Source organism: Pongo pygmaeus, chromosome 14 (genome assembly GCF_028885625.2).
Source record: "Pongo pygmaeus isolate AG05252 chromosome 14, NHGRI_mPonPyg2-v2.0_pri, whole genome shotgun sequence".
NCBI lineage: Eukaryota > Metazoa > Chordata > Mammalia > Primates > Hominidae > Pongo > Pongo pygmaeus.
In genome coordinates, this window is record NC_072387.2 from 82333474 (window position 1) to 82354664 (window position 21191).

The 21191-nt window shown below is 39.8% G+C and overlaps 1 protein-coding gene across 6 annotated transcripts in view; it reads left to right on the top strand.

Moving 5' to 3' along the window:
* The window catches only part of PIBF1 (progesterone immunomodulatory binding factor 1), a 233896-nt gene that overhangs the window by 211224 nt on the left and 1481 nt on the right, over positions 1-21191 (top strand). For all 6 annotated transcript variants that reach the window (XM_054446984.2, XM_054446978.2, XM_054446979.2 and 3 more), the window contains one exon: positions 5300-5473. In XM_054446984.2, the coding sequence (XP_054302959.1) occupies positions 5300-5473 (174 nt within the window). Of the gene's footprint in view, positions 1-5299; positions 5474-21191 lie in introns of those variants that run through there.

Sequence of the window (21191 nt, forward strand, 5' to 3'; positions counted from 1 at the left end):
AAGAAAATACCTACAAGGAAATAAAGAATCAGGATGGTATCCTGGCTAACACGGTGAAACCCCGACTCTACTAAAAATACAAAAAATTAGCCGGACGTGGTGATGGGCGCCTGTAGTCCCAGCTACTCGGGAGGCTGAGGCAGGAGAATGGCGTGAACCCAGGAGGCGGAGCTTGCAGTGAGCCAAGATCGTGGCACTGCACTCTAGCCTGGGCGACAGAGCGAGACTCTGTTTCAAAAAAAAAAGAATCAGGATGGCATCAGAGTTTTCAGAAATTTGATTTTAGAAGACAGAGCAGTAATACCATGAAAGCACATTTCTTTTACAGCACCAGCACCCTCTCAGAACATTAATAAATTGTATGCCATCAAATAACAGAATGAGGGAGGGAGTTCAAGACTAGCCTGGGTAACAAAGTCTCTACAAAAAGTTAAAAAGTTAGCCAGGGACAGTGGTAGGTACATGTGGTGCCAGCGGCTCAGGAGGCTAAAGCAGTAGGATCCCTTGAGCCCCAGAGTGAAGGCACTGCAGTGAGCCATATTTGCACCACCGCACTACAGCCTGAGCAACAGAGCAAGAACCTGTCTCAAAAAAAAAAGAAAAAAAAAGGAGAAAGGGAGGTAGATGCCGGAGGCGGGGAAGGGAGAGAAAGAGAGGGAAGTGCGAGAAATAGTGGAACTTGCCAAAGTGTACAATAAAAAGAAATTTCAGTCTTAAAAGCAGTCAGTACAGAATTAATCTCAGCAAACAACACGATTAAGAGGCTAGATAATATTAGATAATAAGGAAAAAGGCGTACATTGTTTCTATCAATGAGAAAACAGAAGGGCAGAAACTCTGAAAAGAGGGGAAAAAAATATTTGTTACAAAGTTGAAGTACAAATAGGAACCTAAATCAATGGCATGATTTTTGAGCAGTAGATACAGTATAAGAAAAAGAATCCAGTCGAACTTAGTACTTAAAACATTCTTCTTTGAGCATCACAGTTTCCTTTTCTGTAGTCACATTCTCTGCAATAAACAATATTTACAAATAATGAGGCGATGCTGCAAATAAACCCACTGACCAATCAGAAAAATGATAGTTATAGAAGAGGAAAGTAGAATCAAAAGGCAGGGAAATGAGATGCCAAACTCAAATGCAAACAATGAGAGCAGAATCTGAAATACAAGATGAAGCCAATACCCAGAAGCCAGACACAGGATAAGAACCGAACCAAGTTAGAAGCAAAGCAGAGGGCTTCAAAATGATTTCATCTTACCAAAGAATTTCTCTTTGTAGTGACAAAAACGTTTTCTAATTATTGCTTGTTATGTTCGATTGTTTCCTGTTTGCTTTGTCAGTTTGTGAATTGGGATCTCATGAATCATGATCATTTCATTGTAATAGTAACATCAACTAGGATAGGACAATTTATGTCAAAAAGGTCGGTGTAAGACATATTCAAATACTTTCATGGCTATGAACACTTAATATAATAAAGAGGTTCTTGCGGCTAAGTGTGGTGGCTCACACCTATAATCCCAGCATTTTGGGAGGCTGAGGTGGGTGGATCATGAGGTCAGGAGTTCAAGACCAGCCTGGCCAAGATGGTGAAACCCCGTCTCTACTAAAAATAACAAAAAATTAGCCGGGCATGGTAGTGGGCACCTGTAATCCCAGCTATGTGGGAGACTGAAGCAGAGAATTGCTTGAACCTGGGAGGCAGAGGTTGCAGTGAGCCGAGATCACACCACTGCACTCCAACCCGGGCAACAGAATAAGACTCCGTCTCAAAAAAAAAAAAAAAAAAAAAGTTCTTTCTAATTTTGTTTTCCATTCAGCATGATCCCACGCCTATCTCCAAGAATACAGCCAGAAAAATACCTCATTCATTAAAGAGTAAAACACTAAAACAGTGTGACATGGGTGCATAAATAGACAGACTGTAGAAACAGAGTTTTAAAGTCCGTAAATAAATAATATACTTATGGCAGTTTAGTACATTATAAAGATGGCATCAGTGGGGGAAAAAATGGTCTCTTCCGTACATGATGTTGTTATAGGAGAGCCATCTTGAGGGGACAGATGTTGGATTCATGTGTTTCACCATAAGCCAGGATAAACTTTAAACCAATGAAAGATCTATATGTTTGAAAAAGAAAAGAGGCCAGGCGCGGTGGCTCACACCTGTAATCCCAGCACTTTGGGAGGCCAAGACGAGTGGATCACGAGGTCAGGACTTCAAGACCAGCCTGGCCAAGATGGTGAAACCCCGTCTCTATTAAAAATACAAAAATTAGCCGAGCGTGGTGGTGGGTGCTTGTAATCCTAGCTACTCTGGAGGCTGAGGCAGAGAATTGCTTGAACCTGGGAGGCGGAGATTGCAGTGAGCCGACATCTTGCCACTGCACTCCAGCCTGGGCGACAGAGCGAGACTCCATCTCAAAAAAAAAAAAAAGAAAAACCACAAAAGTAACTTAAGAAAATATAGGAAGAACACATGGAGAAGACCATAGAAGAAAAGATTGACATATTCTGCTACATCACAATCAAATGTTCTTGAAAACAAAAAAGGGGGGGGGTCATAAACAAAGTCAAGTAAGAGATAAACTGGAAAAATTGACACTCTAATATATTAAAGACAAAGGGCTAATTTCCCTAACATATAAAGAGCTCCTTGAAATGTATAAGAAAATGACCACTCAGTAGAAAAATGGGCCAAGGCGATCAACTGAAAAATAAAAACCTTCAATATATAAAAAAAAAAAAAAAAAACTGCTCAACTTCACTGTAAAAGGAATGCAAAATAAACATACACAAACACTTATCAGACTGGCAAAAATCCTAAAAGGTAACAGAAGCTCACATTTTATCAATTATAAAACTAAAGCTCATTGAACTAGATTAGGCAGCGTAAGTTTAAACAATAATAATGTCAAGAATAGATATGTCGTTTGCTAATAGCTTCATACTAAAATAGTACCACTACATGTGCTTGGCCAGGTGCAGTGGCTCATGCCTATAATCCCACACTTTGGGAGGCCAAGGCTGGAGAATCACTTGAGGCCAGGAGTGAGAGACCAGCCTGAGCAACATAGTAAGACCTCATCTCTACCCAAAATTTAAAAATTAGCTGGGTGTGGGGGCATGCGCCTGTAGTCCTAGCTACTCAGGAGGCTGAGGCGGTAGGATAGTTTGAATGAACTGTGATCACACCATAGCACTCTGGCATGGACAACAGAGCAAGACCCTCTCTCTAAAAAAAAAAATTGAAGTGGAATTTTCTTTGTTCAAATTTACCATCACTATAAATTGGATCATTATATAAGCCAAACATAATAAAATTGAAAATGTGTTCTAAATGTTATTTTGGTACCCACTGTAGCTGTATTATCCTAATAAGAATTTTACAGAATTTTGCTGCTCTTAAAGTGTTCTTTGCCTGGATTTCAGAAACTGCTAATATTTTTTGTACAGTCACATTAACGAAAGTGGTACTATGACAACACCCCAAACTGGGGTGATCTTAGGATAAAGCAAAGATGTGAATTTCCCTTCTAATCTCCTGACCACTAAACCCCCCTTTACCTTATTTATCTGTAGAATAGTGCTAGATTGTTTTGGAGGGGATTTTTGCTCTTATTTTATCTTCATGCCAAAGATAGAAAAGTTATGGCTAATAAAGAGATGTTCTTTCAGATAGAAAGTTTTTCTTTTCATAGGCTTTCCCTTCTACTTATCTTGGTAAGTGGAACAGGAGCTGAAATCTACCATAACACCATACCCGTTTGACATCAAATCAATAATTATATACTTCACCGTAGTGGAGCATATAAATGAAACAACATAATCTTGAAAGCAAAAAGAGTCCCCAAATGGCCCAGATAATCATATATCAGATTGGCAATGTCTGCAAGTATATGCATTCTCATGTACATTGGCCAAGCCAGGCCCACTACTGCAGAAAGGAGAAAGGATTCTGGCACCGTTTCTTCTGACACCTCTCGCGGCCCTAAAATCTATTAAGGTTATATGGCTTAAACTCAGCAACACTGCTTTAAAATACTCACTCAAGTAAGATGGGTCTAAATAGAACTAGTGACAGCCAGAAGAGAAAGGCCTATAGGAACTTGCTGTGACACAAAGCTGGTGTCCATAAACAGATTAGTAGAAGAGAGCAGAACATCGTTCTGTCACCATAACTTTTGTGTTTTGGCATGAAGATACAATAAGATAATAGGAAAAAATTACCTGTTATATAGCCTACCACTGTTCTGTTCTGATAAATAAAGATTAAGAAGAGTTTAGCCTGTCATCTCTCCATATACTTGTATATGATGTATCAATTTAGTAATTAATCATAAATACCCACTAACTAGTGTTATGTACTAAAGATTTGTCTATGGATATGAAAGACAAATACACTTGGGAGAAAGAACGGGTGAAATTTTTGATCTCTTCAAAAAGTTCATCACAATTAATTCTTAGTTCAGAGGGCAACTGAAGCCAACCCCACTAATCATTCGTAAAAGGATAAGGGATAATACAGCTAAAGAAATCCTGAATCTGTATTAAACTTACTGTTTAACTGCTGACTAGTAGCCAGGATTGGATTCTTTTTCTCTACCATCTTTATATAAGACTTCAAAGGAAATGCAACAGTTTAAAAGAAGAGAAAAAGTTAAATGCTTAAATAGTCTACTCAGTGAATATATGTAGAGCATCTACAGTGGAAGGTAGCTATGCCAGTGGTTCCCGAATTTGTCTGTCTATTAAAATCACTTGAGATCTTCAAAAATTCCAAAATACAAAAAAATTAGCCGGGCATGGTGGCATGTGCCTGTAGTCCCAGCTACTCAGGCACTGAGGCAGGAGGATGGCTTGAGCCCGGAACGTAGAGGCTGCAGTGAGCCGAGACCACACCACTGCACTCCAGCCTGGGTAACAGTGAGATCCTATCTAAAAAAAAAAAAAAAAAAAATTCCGAAGCCCAGGCCACACCACAGCAATTATCTCACAGTCTCTGGGGTTGGGACACAGTCATCACTGGCAATATTTGAAGCTCCACAGGTGATTTCAGTGTGCAGAAAAACGTGGAAACCACTAGACTATAGAATGTTGTAATTGTCAGTTATATTAAATGAGTATTAGTGATCAAAAGATTCATGTGCATGATTGTAATTACTATTTTATTTTCACAACTTATGTGTGTAGTATAATTGTTTCTTCTACTTAAAAATATTTTAATATTAATCATTATTAGTCTGCTTACTAAAACCACACTTGCTACTTTCTTCTGTTTTCATATATCAACAGGAATTGGCAGCAATGAAACAGATTCTCGTTAAGATGCATAGTAAACATTCTGAGAACAGCTTACTTCTCACTAAAACAGAACCAAAAAATGTGACAGAAAATCAGAAATCAAAGACTTTGAATGTGCCTAAAGAGCATGAAGACAATATACTTACACCTAAACCAACACTCTTTGTAAGTACAATTTTTAAAACTCATAATTTTAATATTCCTGATTCTTACTAAATGTATTTTAATTTTTTCCTTTTACATTTATGAAATGAGTAGATTCCACAAACATGTTTCATGAAAAGACCTTGAAGGATTTGCATTAATCCATTTTCTAAATGTGTATATTACCTATCTTACAGATGATAGTATATTTTGCTGTAATTCCTCATAAAGTGTGAAATCAATTAACATAAACTGAAATGCATTGTTAGCTAAAAATATATGTGCACAGAAATTAAAGAAAAAGAAATAAGAAAAATTTGGATTAAAAGCAGGTAAAATACCAAAAATATGTACAGTTATTATGTGCCAATTTTTGAAAATAGAGAAAATAAATTGGGAAATATTGAAAACTATATATTTTTACAAATAATAAGAATCAAGATTAAAAGGCAAGAGAATTAAAATAGGAGTAACATTATTAAATATTCCATTTTACTTCAAATGGTTTCTCAATCATGCTTTCATTTCTCAGGAGAAACATGATTTTTATCTGCTAAACATAGAGACTCAAAACCGGAAAGATTTTCTCTGATATTCTGATTCAGTGAGTCCCCAGAATCTTAATTTTTTTAACTCCTGAGATGAATATAATAATCACTCAAATATGAGAACTTCTGATCTCAGTCATTTTATTATACATGCAGATAATGCTACTCAAGATGAATAGGATGAAAGAGATTTTTTAGTGATTATATAATTCAACCTCCCTTTTTAAAAAAATGAAAGTTGCAGTTTAGATCAGATAAGGGACAATTGGGCAGGCATGGTGGCTCACACCTCTAATCCCAGCACTTTGGGAGGCCAAAGTGGGAGGATCACCTGAGGTCAGGAGTTCAAGACCAGGCTGGCCAACATGGTGAAACCCTATCTCTACTAAAAATACAAAAATTACCCGGGTGTGGTGGCACACGCCTGTAGTCCCAGCTACTTGGGAGACAGGCAGGAGAATTGTCGGTGAGATGGCACCACTGCACTCCCCGCCTGGGTGAGAGAGTGAAACTCTGCCTCAAAAAATAAAATAAAATAAGGGACAATTATTTTAAGGATACGTATGGCAGTAATGTAGACTAAGCTGACAGATGGGAGAAAACAGGATGGCTCAGTTGACTAGCCTGGACACAAGGCGGCTGAGTCCATGCATCTTTTCCTCTGTAGTACATCAGCTTCTCTTTGTTTCTCCTCTAGTTTCTGCTTACTCATATTTTCCACTTCCTCATTAACTTGCTCACAGCCCTTTGTCTTGAAACAGGTTTCTGTACATCCTTTCTGCATCTACTCTCTTATAATGTAGTTCTCCCTGTATTTTCCAAGACTAACAATCTAATTGGCATAGCTAATTCTTGTTGGGTGATACCCCTTTTTGGCAAGACTTCCTAAGCTTATTACCCAGCCTACAGAATGGCTGCCCTTAATGGTGAGCAGGAGTCACACAGTTCCCAATACAGCTGCCGAGGACTGTTTATTAAGGGCTATGGCTAGGCAAGTTTTGCTCAGAGAGTGGGCAGAGATTGTGGCAGACGCTATGCTGCGTCTATTATAATCTATAGGAAGAAAGCAGATTGAATACATACACATTAATGGGAAATAGGGTCAGATGAAAACCACAAGATACAGCTGAATACTTAAAGCCTGTCAGCACTCTCTGATCTGCCTTTCTGATCCTACTCTGCTCCAGGCAGTGGCACTACTCCTTCTGACCCTGACCTTCTGCATTTCTGGCTTTAGCTTGGTAACCTGATTGTGATTTTCTGGAATACCGGCTATAATCAATCAGTACATGAGTAACAATAAGATTTCCCCAGTACCTCCAGATAAGGTTATGCAGTGATGATAAAATTAAGAAGATTCAATATTAGTTGGGTAGTTCTTCCTTCCTTATTTTTGCTTATCTGGATTTTCTATTTTATTCTACAATAAAATTCTTTTTAAATAATAAGGGAAATTTTTTTCAAAAGCGGTACAAGCTCAGCTATGTCCTAATGAAAACTGAGAGGTAATACTACAAACAAGTCAAATCAAAGACTATAAGCTAATGCAGAATTAGTAATGTGAACCGACTAGATAACCTGGGGCAAATCATTAAATGTTCTCAGTGTGTTCTTATCTATAAAATTAAGTGGGAGGTTATAATGAAATGAGTTCTGGACTCCTTTTGTTCTAGCATGCTATGATTCTCTTCAGGCATCATAATTTTTAGTTATTCTTTTGAATATTTTCAATTTTCTATAAGAATACTTTTTTATATTTTCTCTGAACTTTTTGATAAGAAATTTACCATGCTAATATTTGAAGTAAGAGCTAATCATTTTATAATCTCATGGTTTTATACCTAAAATGAAAACATTTCTAAATCCAGATCCTTTGGCTGAAAGTATTTGCTATAGGTATTTTTCCCTGATATTAAATTCAGTGATGGATGGGTGGATGGATGAGCGTTTCCATATGCACTGACAATATGAGGCGAGCCACACAAAACTACTGTTAACTGGGCAATGGAGTGGGAGCAGTGCTATGATGCAGAGGAGGAGAAATAAGAGCTTGACTTTTTTTTTTTTTTTTGACACTTAGGTCTTCCTCTGAAGACTTTTTTTTTTTTTTTTTTGGAGATGGAGTCTCTCACTCTGTCACCCAGGCTGGAGTGCAGTGGCGCGATCTCAGCTTACTGCAACCTCCGCCTCCCAGGTTCAAGTGATTCTCCTGCCTCAGCCTCCTGAGTAGCTGGGATTACAAGCACGTGCCACCATGCCCAGCTGATTTTTGTATTTTCAGTAGAGGCAAGGTTTCACCATGTTGGTCAGGCTGGTCTCAAACTCCTGACCTCGTGATCTGCCCACCTCGGCTTCCCAAAGTGTTGGGATTACAGGCGTGAGCCACGGCACCTGACAAGACGTTTTTTTAATGTGCTTTTTTATATGTATACAAATGTTTTACAGTGTACAAGTGATATTTACATATGAAGGCAACCTCAAAATTCCCTTTTTTAGAAAAGCTCTGGCCTTGGAAGTGACCCATGTGACAGAGTCGTTGTTCAGGCACTTAGTGTACCAACAAAAACTAATTGAACCACAGAATATAAGTGCTTTAAGGACAGAAACTGTATTCTTTTTGTTTTGCATAGCATCTGAACAAAGCAGATACTCAATAAATATTTGCTGAGGAGAAAAAAAGCAGTTATTTGTCTCCCCAGTTTAGTTATGTTCTTAGCTGTTAAAACTCTAAACTGGGTGGGGAACTTTAATGTTAAAGTAAACTACAGGGAGAATGAAAGCTTCACCTCCCATGACTCTAGTTAGTGCTACTTCTGCAACAGGCAACTTAAGTCTTCTTTATTCAGAAACACCCAGTTCATTCCCACTAATCACCTACTTTCACTCTTAAGGTAGCTTTTTGCTGTGCTATCCCTTTTTTTCCAGCCTCATTCATCTCTTTCTTAGAAAAACCTAGAGCTATTCTAATCTGATTTAGAACAACTTTCCTCTTTCCTTCCTGAGCAGTATGGGACTCTTTTGCTGCTTTTCTGCTGCCATCCTATTCGAAAATAGAATTTATACTCAGGATTCACATCATTGTCGTTATTTTCTCAATACCTTATTAAAAATGCAGATACTAGCAACTCTGCTTTTAGTCTTTTCACTAAGTAGATTGCAAGCATTAAAACAAAAAAGAGCTTGGGCGCAGTGGCTCACACCTGTAATCCCAGCACTTTGAGAGGCCGAAGCAGACGGATCACCTGAGGTCAGGAGTTCGAGACCAACCTGGCCAACATACTGAAACCCCGTCTCTACTAAAAATACCAAAATTATTCAGGTGTGGTGGTGCATGCCTGTAGTCCCAGCTACCTGGGAGGCTGAGGCAGGAGAATCACTTGGACCTGGGAGGTGGAGGTTGCAGTGAGCCAAGATTGTGCCTCCACACTCCAGCCTAGATGACACAGCAAGACTCCGGTCTCAAAAAAAAAAAAAAAGCCTTAGGCTCTAAGTATGGTAGCAAACAATACGACTGTGCACCTCCAGTGTATAGTGTGTGAAGTGTCTGATTTTTTGTGAGTTTACGATGTAGTTCAGGCCTTGACTTGTGTTTGTTATCTCATTGGCTAGCGTATGTTGGATAGGTAGATTAAGTTTATATAATTGATACATAAGTGGTTATATGAATGACATGATTCCCTAGAAGAGCTTTGGAAAGCTATATGTCATCTGGAAAGAAAAAAAAATTTTTTTTTTTTGAGCCAGAGTCTCACGCTGTCACCCAAGCTAGAGGGCGGTGGCACAGTCTTGGCTCACTGCAACCTCCGCCTCCTGGGTTCAAGCAGTTCTCTTGCCTCAGCCTCCCGAGCAGTTGGGATTACAGGCACATGCCACCATGCCCCACTAATTTTTTGTATTTTTTTATGGAGATGGGGTTTCACCATGTTGGCCAGGCTGGTCTCCAAACTCCTGACCTCAGATGATTCACCCACCTTGGCCTCCCAAAGTGCTGGGATTACAGGTGTGAGCCACCACACCTGGCCTGGAAGGAAAATTAGTGTAGTCAATTCAAGAAGTGTTTACTGACTGTATGCAAGAGCCTGTGATGATCATTAAGATAGCATCAGCATTAAAACTGCTGCTCCTGTAGGATCAAGCTTAGTAAACAATAATATAAGGCAAAATCAGTTAGCCTACTTTTTTTTGTTTTGTTTTTGAGACAGGGTCTTGCTCTGTCACCCAGGCTGGAGTGCAGTGGCATGAACACGGCTCACTGCAGCCTCAACCTCCCAGGCTCAAGTGATCCTCCCAACTCAGCCTCCCAAATAACTGAGACCACATGTACACACCACCACACCCAGCTAATTTTTTTTTATTTTTTGTAGAGGCAGGGTCTCACTGCATTGCTCAGGCTGGTCTTGAACTCCTGGGCTCAAGCAGTCCTCCCACCATGGCTATAATCTCAAAGTGCTGGGATTATAGTCATCAGCTACTGCACCTGGCCTGGGTATCCCACTTTAAAGGAAATACAAATTGCTACGAAAATTCAGAGAAAGAATAGACACTGTGGTTTTGGAGGACTCTAGGTTGCCTTGTCAGAAAGGAAGTACTTGAGCTTGGCTTTAAAGAATGCATGGATTTTGACAAGTGAAGATGAGCGTTATTTAGAAATTCCAAGGGCAAAGAAAATATGATATTGGCCAGGCGTGGTGGCTCACGCCTGTACTCCCAACACTTTGGGAGGCCAAGGTGGGCGGCTCACCTGAGGTCAGGAGTTTGAGACCATCCTGGCCAACATGGTGAAACCCCATCTGTACTAAAAATACAAAAATTAGCCAGGTGTGGTGGCAGGCACCCGTAATCCCAGCTACTCAGGAGGCTGAGACAAGTGAATCGCTTGAACCCAGGAGGCGGAGGTTGCAGTGAGCCGAGATTGTGCCACTGCACTGCAGCCTGGGTGAAGAGCGAGATTCTGTCTCAAAAAAAAAAAAAGAAAAGAAAATATGATATTCACAAAATATTTTCTAACTTGTGCTCCTTTTTAATTGTTGAAGAATAGGATGTCTAATATATATTTTCTATATCTAGACTTTATTCCTTTCTTGCTATATTCTTACGTCTGACTTTAGCCAATTCACTATCTATTAATCCTTTCCCTTAGTACAAAAGGGAAATAAAAGTAGATAGGTTGTACCTAGTCACATTAATAGAGACAGAAAGTAGAATGGTGGTTACCAGGGGCTAGGGGATATGGGCATTTATTGTTTAACAAATAGAGTTTCAGTCAAGCAAGATGAAAAGAGTTCTATGGATGGACAGTAGTGATAGTTGCATCGTAATGTGAATGTAAGTAATACCACTGATATGTACATTTAAAAATGGTTGGCCGGGCACTGTGGCTCACACCTGTAATCCCAGCACTTTGGGAGGCCAAGGTGGGGGGATCACCTGAGATCAGGAGTTCGAGACCACCCTGACCAACATGGAGAAATCCCGTCTCTACTAAAAATACAAAAATTAGCCAAGCGTGGTAGTACATGCCTGTAATCCCAGTTACTCGGGAGGCTGAGGCAGGAGAATCGCTTGAACCTGGGAGGGGGAGGTTGTGATGAGCCGAGATCACGCCATTGCGCTCCAGCCTGGGCAACAAGAGTGAAACTCCATCTCAAAAAAAAATAAAAATAAAAATAGTTAATAGGATAAATCTTATGTTATATGTATTTTACCACAGTCTTCTTTTTAAAAACTTTTTAAAGCCTGGGCAAAAACTTGTGAGACCCTGCCTTTACCAAAAAAAAAAAAAAAAAATTTTTTTTTTAAGTCAGCCGGGCATAGTGGTATGTGCCTATGATGCTAAGCTACTTGGGAGTCTGAGGTGGGAGGATCACATGAGCCCAGGAGGTTGGGGCTGCAGTGAGCCATGTTCACGCCACTGCCCTCAACCCTGGGTGGCAGAACAAGACCCTGTCTCAAAATAATATATATAAAATGATGAAATATAATATAAAATAAAAAATTTAAAATTTTAATTTAATTTAAAAATTGTAAGTAGATAGGTTACAAAAATAATTTTTCTCATTTGTTCATGAGGGAAAGTTTATAATTTTATCAAAAATGGAATGTAGCAGTTATTTATAATATAGTAATATAATGAGTACAATTGGTTGTGTTTAGACAAGTGACAAGGATGCCACACTAGGGTAGCGTCATCACAGAGTCATGTCCTAACACTGTGCCTTCCAACATTTTTTATAACACACATGGAAAATTATAATATTTATATGGCACAACAGGATAACTGAACTTTCTGATAGATTGAAGGGACTGCAGCCACCCCAGGCACTGGGGACTGAGGAGAACAAAAGCTCCACATACCTGTAACACTTCTGTGTCATATTTGTGTTTAGAAGTTCTGGTCTCACTTTTTTTTTTTTTTTTTTTGAGATGGAGTCTTGCTCTGTCGCCCAGGCTGGAGTGCAATGGTGCAAACTCGGCTCACTGCAACCTCCGCCTCCTGGGTTCAAGCGATTCTCCCACCTCAGCCTCCTGAGTAGCTGGGATTACAGGGACGCGCCACCATGCCCAGATAATTTTTGTATTTTTAGTAAAAACGGGGTTTCACCATATTGGCCATGCTGGTCTCAAACTCTTAACCTCAAGTGATCTGCCCACCTCGGCCTCCCAAAGTGCTGGGATTACAGGCATAAGCCACCACACCTGGCCCGATCTCACTTTTTTATGTTGAATGTAGACTCATCTCACCAAAGTATGACTGGACCTCAAAATATCTAGCTGTTTACATATACATTTTTAAATATTCATTTTTTAATTTCTAGTGTCAGGAACACTAATTGTAACCTCTTCCTGATGTTATTTAATTTAGCTGGTGAGCTAAACTAGAAATCAGGAATTTTTTGGTGAGCATGGAATGAAACTAACTGATCTCAGACAGCTTCACATTTTGTTAGTAGTAAAGCCAGATCAACTGTCTTAAACTCACTTAAGTTGGGCCCTGCCTATGAGGACTTCTCAATATTTATTTATTTGATTTCCAGTTTATATCTTTTTTGGAAAACAAAGTAATGATATCTACCAGACATAGACTTTTTTCCTTAGAGAAGTGGTACTAGTTAAACACTAATAGATTCTTAATTTCTAGCTCTTTTTTTAGATTACAGGAGTAATCCACCAGGCTTACTATGTCTGCATTTATCAGTCATCATTCTTTCTAATTTTAACTAACCCTCTCAATGGGTTATAATCCCCGTGTTATATATTAACGTTTTAGCTGGCTAATTCTGGATGATACAGAAGTATCTATCTTATCAGTTATTTGTTTCCAAAATCACCTTGTAACATAGTAAATTACTTCCAGTAAGTTTCCAGTTAGTCTTGTCATTTGTTTCTGCAATGGCTTTGTGCTCTCTTTCCTAAATCTGGAATATAGTATACTTTAGGGCCTGTTAATACTCCACTAACAATTTAAGGTTTTTATTAATTTGTATACATATATATATATATAAAAAATGTGTATGTAAAATATATATGCATAGTTTATATATATCTGTAAAGCACTTCATATTATGAAGCCTATAAGCCTTATGTTTAAAATAAGGACCCTACTCAGTTAAATGATTAATCTCATTAATACCTGAAGCAGAATGTCAAATTTTGTCATATAAAGCACCATCTTATGGATATAAAGGGAAGTAACTTTAATAAAATAGAAAAAAGAAACACTGCTGATCAAACAGCTAAAAGAATGGAATTATCAAAATAAAAAGCAGTTAATTTTTTTTTTTTTTTTTTTTTTTTTGAGATGGAGTCTCACTCTGTCACCCAGGCTGGAGTGCAGTGGCGCAATCTTGGCTGACTGCAACCCCCACCTCCCGGGTTCAAGCAATTCTCCAAAAATCAGTTAATTATACATCTGAATTATTTTGCTGTGCCCATTTTAACAATCAATTACCAAGAGCCAGCAAACTCTGTTGTATATTCTTTGTTTGTTTGTTTTTTACCTTTTTTAAAAAATGTCAAAACTAGGTCAGGTGCAGTGGCTCACGCCTGTAATCCCAGCACTTTGGGAGGCCAAGGCAGGCAGATCACCTGAGGTCGAGAGTTCAAGACCAGCCTGACCAACATGGAGAAACCCCATCTCTACTAAAAATACAAAATTAGCCAGGCGTGGTGGCGCATGCCTGTAATCCCAGCTACTTGGGAGGCTGAGGCAGGAGAATCGCTTGAACCCAAGAGGCAGAGGTTGCAGTGAGACAAGATTGCACAGTTGCACTCCAGCCTGGGCAACAAGAGCCAAAGTCCATCTCAAAAAAAAAAAAAAATGTCAAAACCATTCTTAGCATGCAGCCCATACAAGAACAGACCATGGACCATAGTTTACTTATCCATGATCTATCTCAGGAGCTGATAAAAGCTTAGAAACTTCCAGTGTCTGGAACTTAGGGCTATCACTAATGGCTAGCACATTACTGACTAAAATATCTGGAAATGAAGAATATACATTTTATGAAAATCAGAAATAAACTTTTCAGAAGTAGTATTATCTACTTGGAATCTGTTCAAATTTTGGTAGTGATGAGATTTACATACTAATGTAGATGAGAAATCACTCTGACATACTCTATGCTAATGTAATTAACAGAGAACCTGAATTTCAGAGAATAATATAACCGAAGGAAAAAGTTCACCAATCGAAGGATTGAAAATATCTTTGAATGATATAAGTAAATTTGAGTTCATACAGCAAAATATGCTGTTTCCATGCCTTACTGGTTATTTACCATTTCCACTCAAAAATCGGGCTGTTGCTTAGAATCACAAGTACTACCCCTGATGCTTGTAAAGGGTGATGTTGCCTGATTAGTTAGAAACATATTATTGCATTACTGTAGTAGAATTTTCTTTTGTCTTGCATAGTAGAAAGGCTTGAATAGACTCACATGAAACTTTATGTCCAGACTTAAATAGAACTGAAAGGCTTCTGTCACAGCAGACCCAAACATTCATTCATTCATTGAAAAATGTTTCTTGATCACTTACTTTGTGCCAAGTACTATTCCAAGCAGTAGAGATATAAATAATTCCTGCCTCTGTGGATCTTACATTCATGGATAGAGATAGACTATAAACTGACAAACAAACAAATAAATTGAATAAGATGTGAAAACATGACAAATGCTATGGAGAAAATATATGAGGTAACTGAGAAGTCCTCGATTTGCCCACTTTGCAAAATTAATAAATGGCTAGAACCTGTGCTTTAACCACTGTACTATACAGTGCTCAAACCACAAAAATCAAAGGAGGCATGCCATCGAACACCTACTGCTGACGAGACACTTTCCTGCATGCTGAAGATACAACATGAGATAAGATAAATGGTATAAACTAAGAGTATAAGAGTCAGCATCTTTAGGAATTGTGTCCCACTGCTAGTTCAGCAGCTTTAGCAAATTGTTCGGTCTCTCACATACAGGCCTGGAGATAACTATTTCAGGACAAGTATGTGGCCCTATGAAGTCATCAGGAACCTAGGTTCCCTCTTCCTTTCTCTTCAGCCATCCTTAGAGTGTGGCGTCTGTTCTTAGAATCGCAGTATGGTTGCTCTGGCCTCAGCCATCATGTCTGCATTTTAAGCAGGAAGCGAGAAGAAGGGAGGAAAATAGTCTCCCTTTCCAAAGGAGTTTTTCCCTAAGTCCTACCCAACATCTTCAACTTATATCCCATTGGCCAGAACTTAGGCGTGTGGCCACACCTAGCAGCAAGAAAGGCTGATAAATGTTTTATACAGGGTGAATCTATTGCTTTACTGATAAAATCAGAGTTCTGTTATTAAGAAGGGGAAAATAGATATAGGCTAGACAGCCAGCAACCTCTGCACTTGATCTCAGCCAAAAGGCCGAGGCGTGATCCCAGCAGCCTCTGTAACAGGGTTTGATTCATTTTTATATCCCCAGAACCTAACACAAGGACTGGCACAGAGTAGTTAGTCAAATAAATGCTATTAAACTAATCCCAAGTACAAATAATTGAGTTCATGTTGGAGAGTGTCAAGAAATAGGATTAGATATGTAAGTATGGGCCAGATCCTGAAGGGGCCAGTCTTCTAAGTGAAATGTGGTTAGAACATGACAATGATGGTGAAGTTCACCCAAAATAACCTGGGAATAAGGAACATATCTTAGTCCTATGGGAACAGACTTTGAAATTAAAATGGTTGTGATAAAACATCTGAAAAGTCACCCTATGAAGTAGCAAGGCAGTTAACCCCCAAGACACAAGGTATACTTGACTGTGGCAAATCTGTCTCATTAACACATCTAAGGAGAAAACATATTAGGGGTGGGAGTAATGGTCTGCAGTGTAACAGACACAGATAAAAGGAGAGTCAGAAAGAACTGTCTGCCATTGAAATTCTTATACCGCCCTTTCTGAGTATTAAGATTCCTTTTTAATGCCAAAGTTTTTATTTACCTTCTCCCTGTAAACACATAGTAGTAGTAAAAATTTTAGTATCAGCTGATTGAGGAAATGCAAATGTACAAACCAATTCTGCATCCTTTGGTATAATCCTGAGGATCTGTAGCTTAGTTTATAGCAGTTGCTTTCACCTTTTTCGCCAGGAGTCACAGTTGAGAAAACAATTTACATTATGACCTAGTGATGATCACACAGTTTCTCAAAACAGAACTTACCCCTACTATGGCCAATACTCTAATATTTTCTATGCTATTTTTTTTTTTTCTCAATTCTGGTCTTTTACCTACTAGAGTTCATTACCCATGGGTTGGGACCTGCAATTTAAAGAACAATGGTGGCCAGGTGCGGTGGCTCACACCTGTAATCCTAGCACTTTGGGAGGCCGAGGCAGGCGAATCGCCTGAAGTCAGGAGTTCCAGACCAGCCTGGCCAACATGGTGAAACCCCATCTCTACTAAAAATACAAAAATTGCCAGGGGTGGTGGTGCATGCCTGTAGTCCCAGCTACTCGGGAGGCTGAGGCAGGAGAATTGCTTGAACCCGGGAGGCGGAGGTTGCAGTGGGCCGAGATTGCGTGACTGCACTCCAGCCTGGGCAACAGAGTGAGACTTCATCTGAAAATAAATAAATAAATAAAATAAAGAACAATGGCATACCTGTTCTTCTATGACCAAGAATAGTGAGCACCCTAGACTTTTAGCTGGCTCACCTTTCCCAGTCATCCAAATCTATCTGATTGTATAAGAATCATGCAATTCCCTAGTTTTACTCTGACTTTTCCTTATCTTAACAACAAGTAAAAAGCTGAGCTGGAAAATCATTAACTTTTCTTTTTTTATTTTTTTGAGACAGTTTTTCACTCTTGTTACCCAGGCTGGAGTGCAATGGCGTGATCTCAGCTCACTGCAGCCTCCACCTCCCAGGTTCAAGCGATTCTCCTGCCTCAGCCTCCCAAGTAGATGGGATTACAGGTGCCTGCCCCCACGCCCGGCTAATTTTTGTATTTTTAGTAGAGACGGGGTTTCACCATGTTGGCCAGGCTGGTCTTGAACTCCTGACCTCAGGTGATCCCCCCCACCTTGGCCTCCCAAAGTGCTGGGATTACAGGCGTGAGCCACCGCACCCAGCCAACTTTTCTTAAATACATAAGAGAAGTGAGGTCACAAAGCAAATTGCTGCCCCCAAAATTGGACAGATAGGCCAATACAGAGAATGATGATGTATCAGAGCAAAAACTCCCATGGATGGGAACCAGTGTTGGGGTAGGAAAACCTGAATGTAACTGCTAGAAGTTAGGTATGGACAAGTCTGAAAGTTAAAAACTCTAGTCATAGAAGAACCCCCACACTTTTGTGAATTTTAACTTTAGAAGCTTGACCTAGTTCTTACAGTAAATATTGGGAGAAAATCCGCTTCCGTTTCCAGCAGTGTGAGGGAAAAGAGAACATTTTGAAATATGTTAGAGAACTCAGTTCTCAACAAGGTCTCCCCTCAGGAGAAACTATTTAACTAGAAGCTACCCTGCTGGGGCTTTATCAAAGCCTAACTGACCCAGGAAAAACCCAATACCCAATCCAGCCCACCTAGCCATCATGGCCCACCTAAGAAGGGAAAAAAAACTGAGAAACGTGTGTGAAGTTCATATTCCAGAGGCATACTCTCACTGAAAGACTGAGACCTAATCATAGGACCATAGGATGACTTCCCTACCCCCACACCTTACCACCACATTACCAAAGTCCCATTTACAGCAGTTTCTTTTTCCCAGTACAGTATGTCCAGTTATCAGGAAAAACTTAACCAGGTAGACTAAAAGCCAGAAAACACAGTTTGAAGAGACAGTGCAAGCATCAGAACCAGAGTCAATTGTGCCATAAATGTTGGAATTAACAGACAGAGAACCTAAAACAACTATGATTAGTATGCCAAGGGCTGCAATAGATAAAGTAGACAACATGCAAGAACAGATGGGCACTGTGAGCAGAAAGATGAAAATCCTAAGAAAGAACCCCCCAAAAAGGAGAAATACTAGAGATCAAAACTGCTGTAACAGAAATGACAAATGCTGGCCGGGTGCGGTGGCTCACACCTGTAATCCCAATACTTTGGGAGGCCGAGGCGGGCAGATCACCTGAGATCAGGAGGTCGAGACCAGCCTGACCAACATGGTGAAACCCCATCTCTACTAAAAATACAAAAATTAGCCGGATGTGGTGGCAGGCACCTGTAATCCCAGCTACTTGGGAGGCTGAGGCAGAAGAATTGCTTGAACCTGGGAGGCCGAGGTTGCAGTGAGCCGAGATTGTGCCACTGCACTGCAGCCTGGACAACAGAGTGAGACTCTGTCTCAGAAAAAAAAAATAAATGACAAATGCATTTGATAACCTGATTAGTACAGTGGACGTAGCTGAGGAAAGAATCTCTTACCTTGAGAATATTTCAAGCCAGGCACAGTGGCTCATGCCTGTAATCTCAGCACTTTGGGAGGGTGAGAGGATCACTTGAACCCAAGAGTTCGAGTTCCAGACCAACCTTGGCAACATAAGAGACCCTGTCTACACACACACACACACACACAAACACACACACACCAAAAAAAAAAAAAACACTTAGCCAGGCACTGTGGTGCACACCTGTGGTCCCAGCAACTCAAAGAGCTGAAGTGGGAGGATCGCTTGAGTCTGGAAGGTCAAGGCTGCAGTGAGCCATGATCATGCCACTACACTCTAGTCTGGGCAACAGAGCAAGACCCTGTCTCCACCAATAATAATAATAATAATAATAAGGGTATTGTAACAGAAACCTCTAAAAAAGAGAATATCCAAGGACTAAAGGATGACTACAAAAGCTATAGCATATATTTAATGAGAATATTAGAAAGAGAAGGAAGAAAGGAAGAGAAGAAATATTTGAAACAATAATGACAGAATTTCCCCTAAACTAAGGTCTAACACCAAATATCCAAAGACTAAAGGATGACTACAAAAGCTATAGCATATATTTAATGAGAATATTAGAAGAAGGAAGAAAGAAAGAAAGGAAGAGAAGAAATACTTGAAACAGTGACAGAATTTCCCGCAAACTAATGTCAGACACCAAACCACAGACCCAGAGAAAGATAAATGCAAAAAGAAAAAAACAAAAAACGAAAGACTATACTTAGGCATATCATTTGCATATCATTTTCAAACTACAGAAAATTGAGATAAAGACAAAATCCTAGCCTGGGCAACATGGCGAAACCCCATCTCTATAAAAAATATAAAAATTAGCTGAAAGTGATGGCATGCACCCATATTCCCAGGTACTCGGAAGGCTGAGGCGGGACTATCACTTGAGCCCGGGAGGTTGAGGCTATAGTTAGCCATGATCATACCACTCCAGCCTGGGTGACAGAGCAAGAGCCTATCTCAAAAAAAAAAAAAAAATCCTGAAAGAAGCCCAAGGAAAATAACACCTTACCTATAGAGAAGCAAAGATAAGGATTACATCTGACTTCTCAGAAACAATGCAAGCAAGGAAAGAGTGGAGTGAAATATTTAAGGTTATGAAAGAACAAAACCACCAACCTAAAATTCTGTATCCTGCAAAATTATTCTTTTCAGAAGTGAAAAAACAACAATTGAAGGAATTTATTCCGTAACTTTTCAAAACAGAAAGCACTAGGTCCAGATGGGTTCACTGTTGAATCCTTTCCCTTCCCTTCCCTTCCCTCCCCTTCCCTCCCCTTCCCTCCCCTCCCCTCCCCTCTCCTCCCCTCCCCTCTCCTCCCTCTCCTCCCCTCCCCTCCCCTCCCCTCCTCTCTCCTCCCCTCCCCCTTTTTCCTCCCTAGTAGCTGGGACTACAGGCATATGCCACCATGCCCAGCTAATTTGTGTATTGTTTGTAGAGACAGAGTTTTGCCATGTTGCACAGACTGGTCTTGAACTCCTGAACTCAAGTGATCTGCCTGCCTTGGCCTCCCAGTGTGAGCCACAGCACCCAGCTAAAATTGTACCTATTCTCTACAATCTCTTTCATTAGATGGAAGCAGAGAGAATACTTCCCAGCTCATTTTGCAAGGCCAGCATTGCCCTAATTCCAAAATCAAAGATATTAGAGGAAAACAAAACTACAGACTAATATCTCTCATGAATGTAGATGCAAAAATCTATGAGGATTTCTAGGGCAGTGAAAATATTATGTGATACTATATATTATTATGATACTATAATGGTGGATGCCTGTCTATAGACATTTGTCCAAACCCATAAAATGCATAGTACCAAGAGTGAACCCAAATGTAAACTATGGACCTTGGGTGATAATATGTCAGTGTAGGTTCATCAGTGGTAACAAATGTACCATTGTGCTAAAGGATATTAATAATGGAGGAGTCTGTGCATGTTTGGAGCCAGAGAGTATATGGGATATCTCTGTACCTTCCTCTCAATTGTTTTTTAAGACATTCTTGCTCTGTTGCCCAGGCTTGAGTGTAGTGGCATGATCACAGCTCACTTCAGCCTTGACCTCCTGGGCCCAAGTGATTTTTTTTTACATGATGTCTTGCTCTGTCACCCAGACTGGAGTGCAATAGCACAATCTCAGCTCACTGCAACCTCCACCTCCCAGGTTCAATTCTTCTGTCTCAGCCTCCCGAGTAGCTGGGATTACAGGTGTGCACTACCATGCCTGGCTAATTTTTTGTATTTTTAGTAGAGACAGGGTTTCACCAT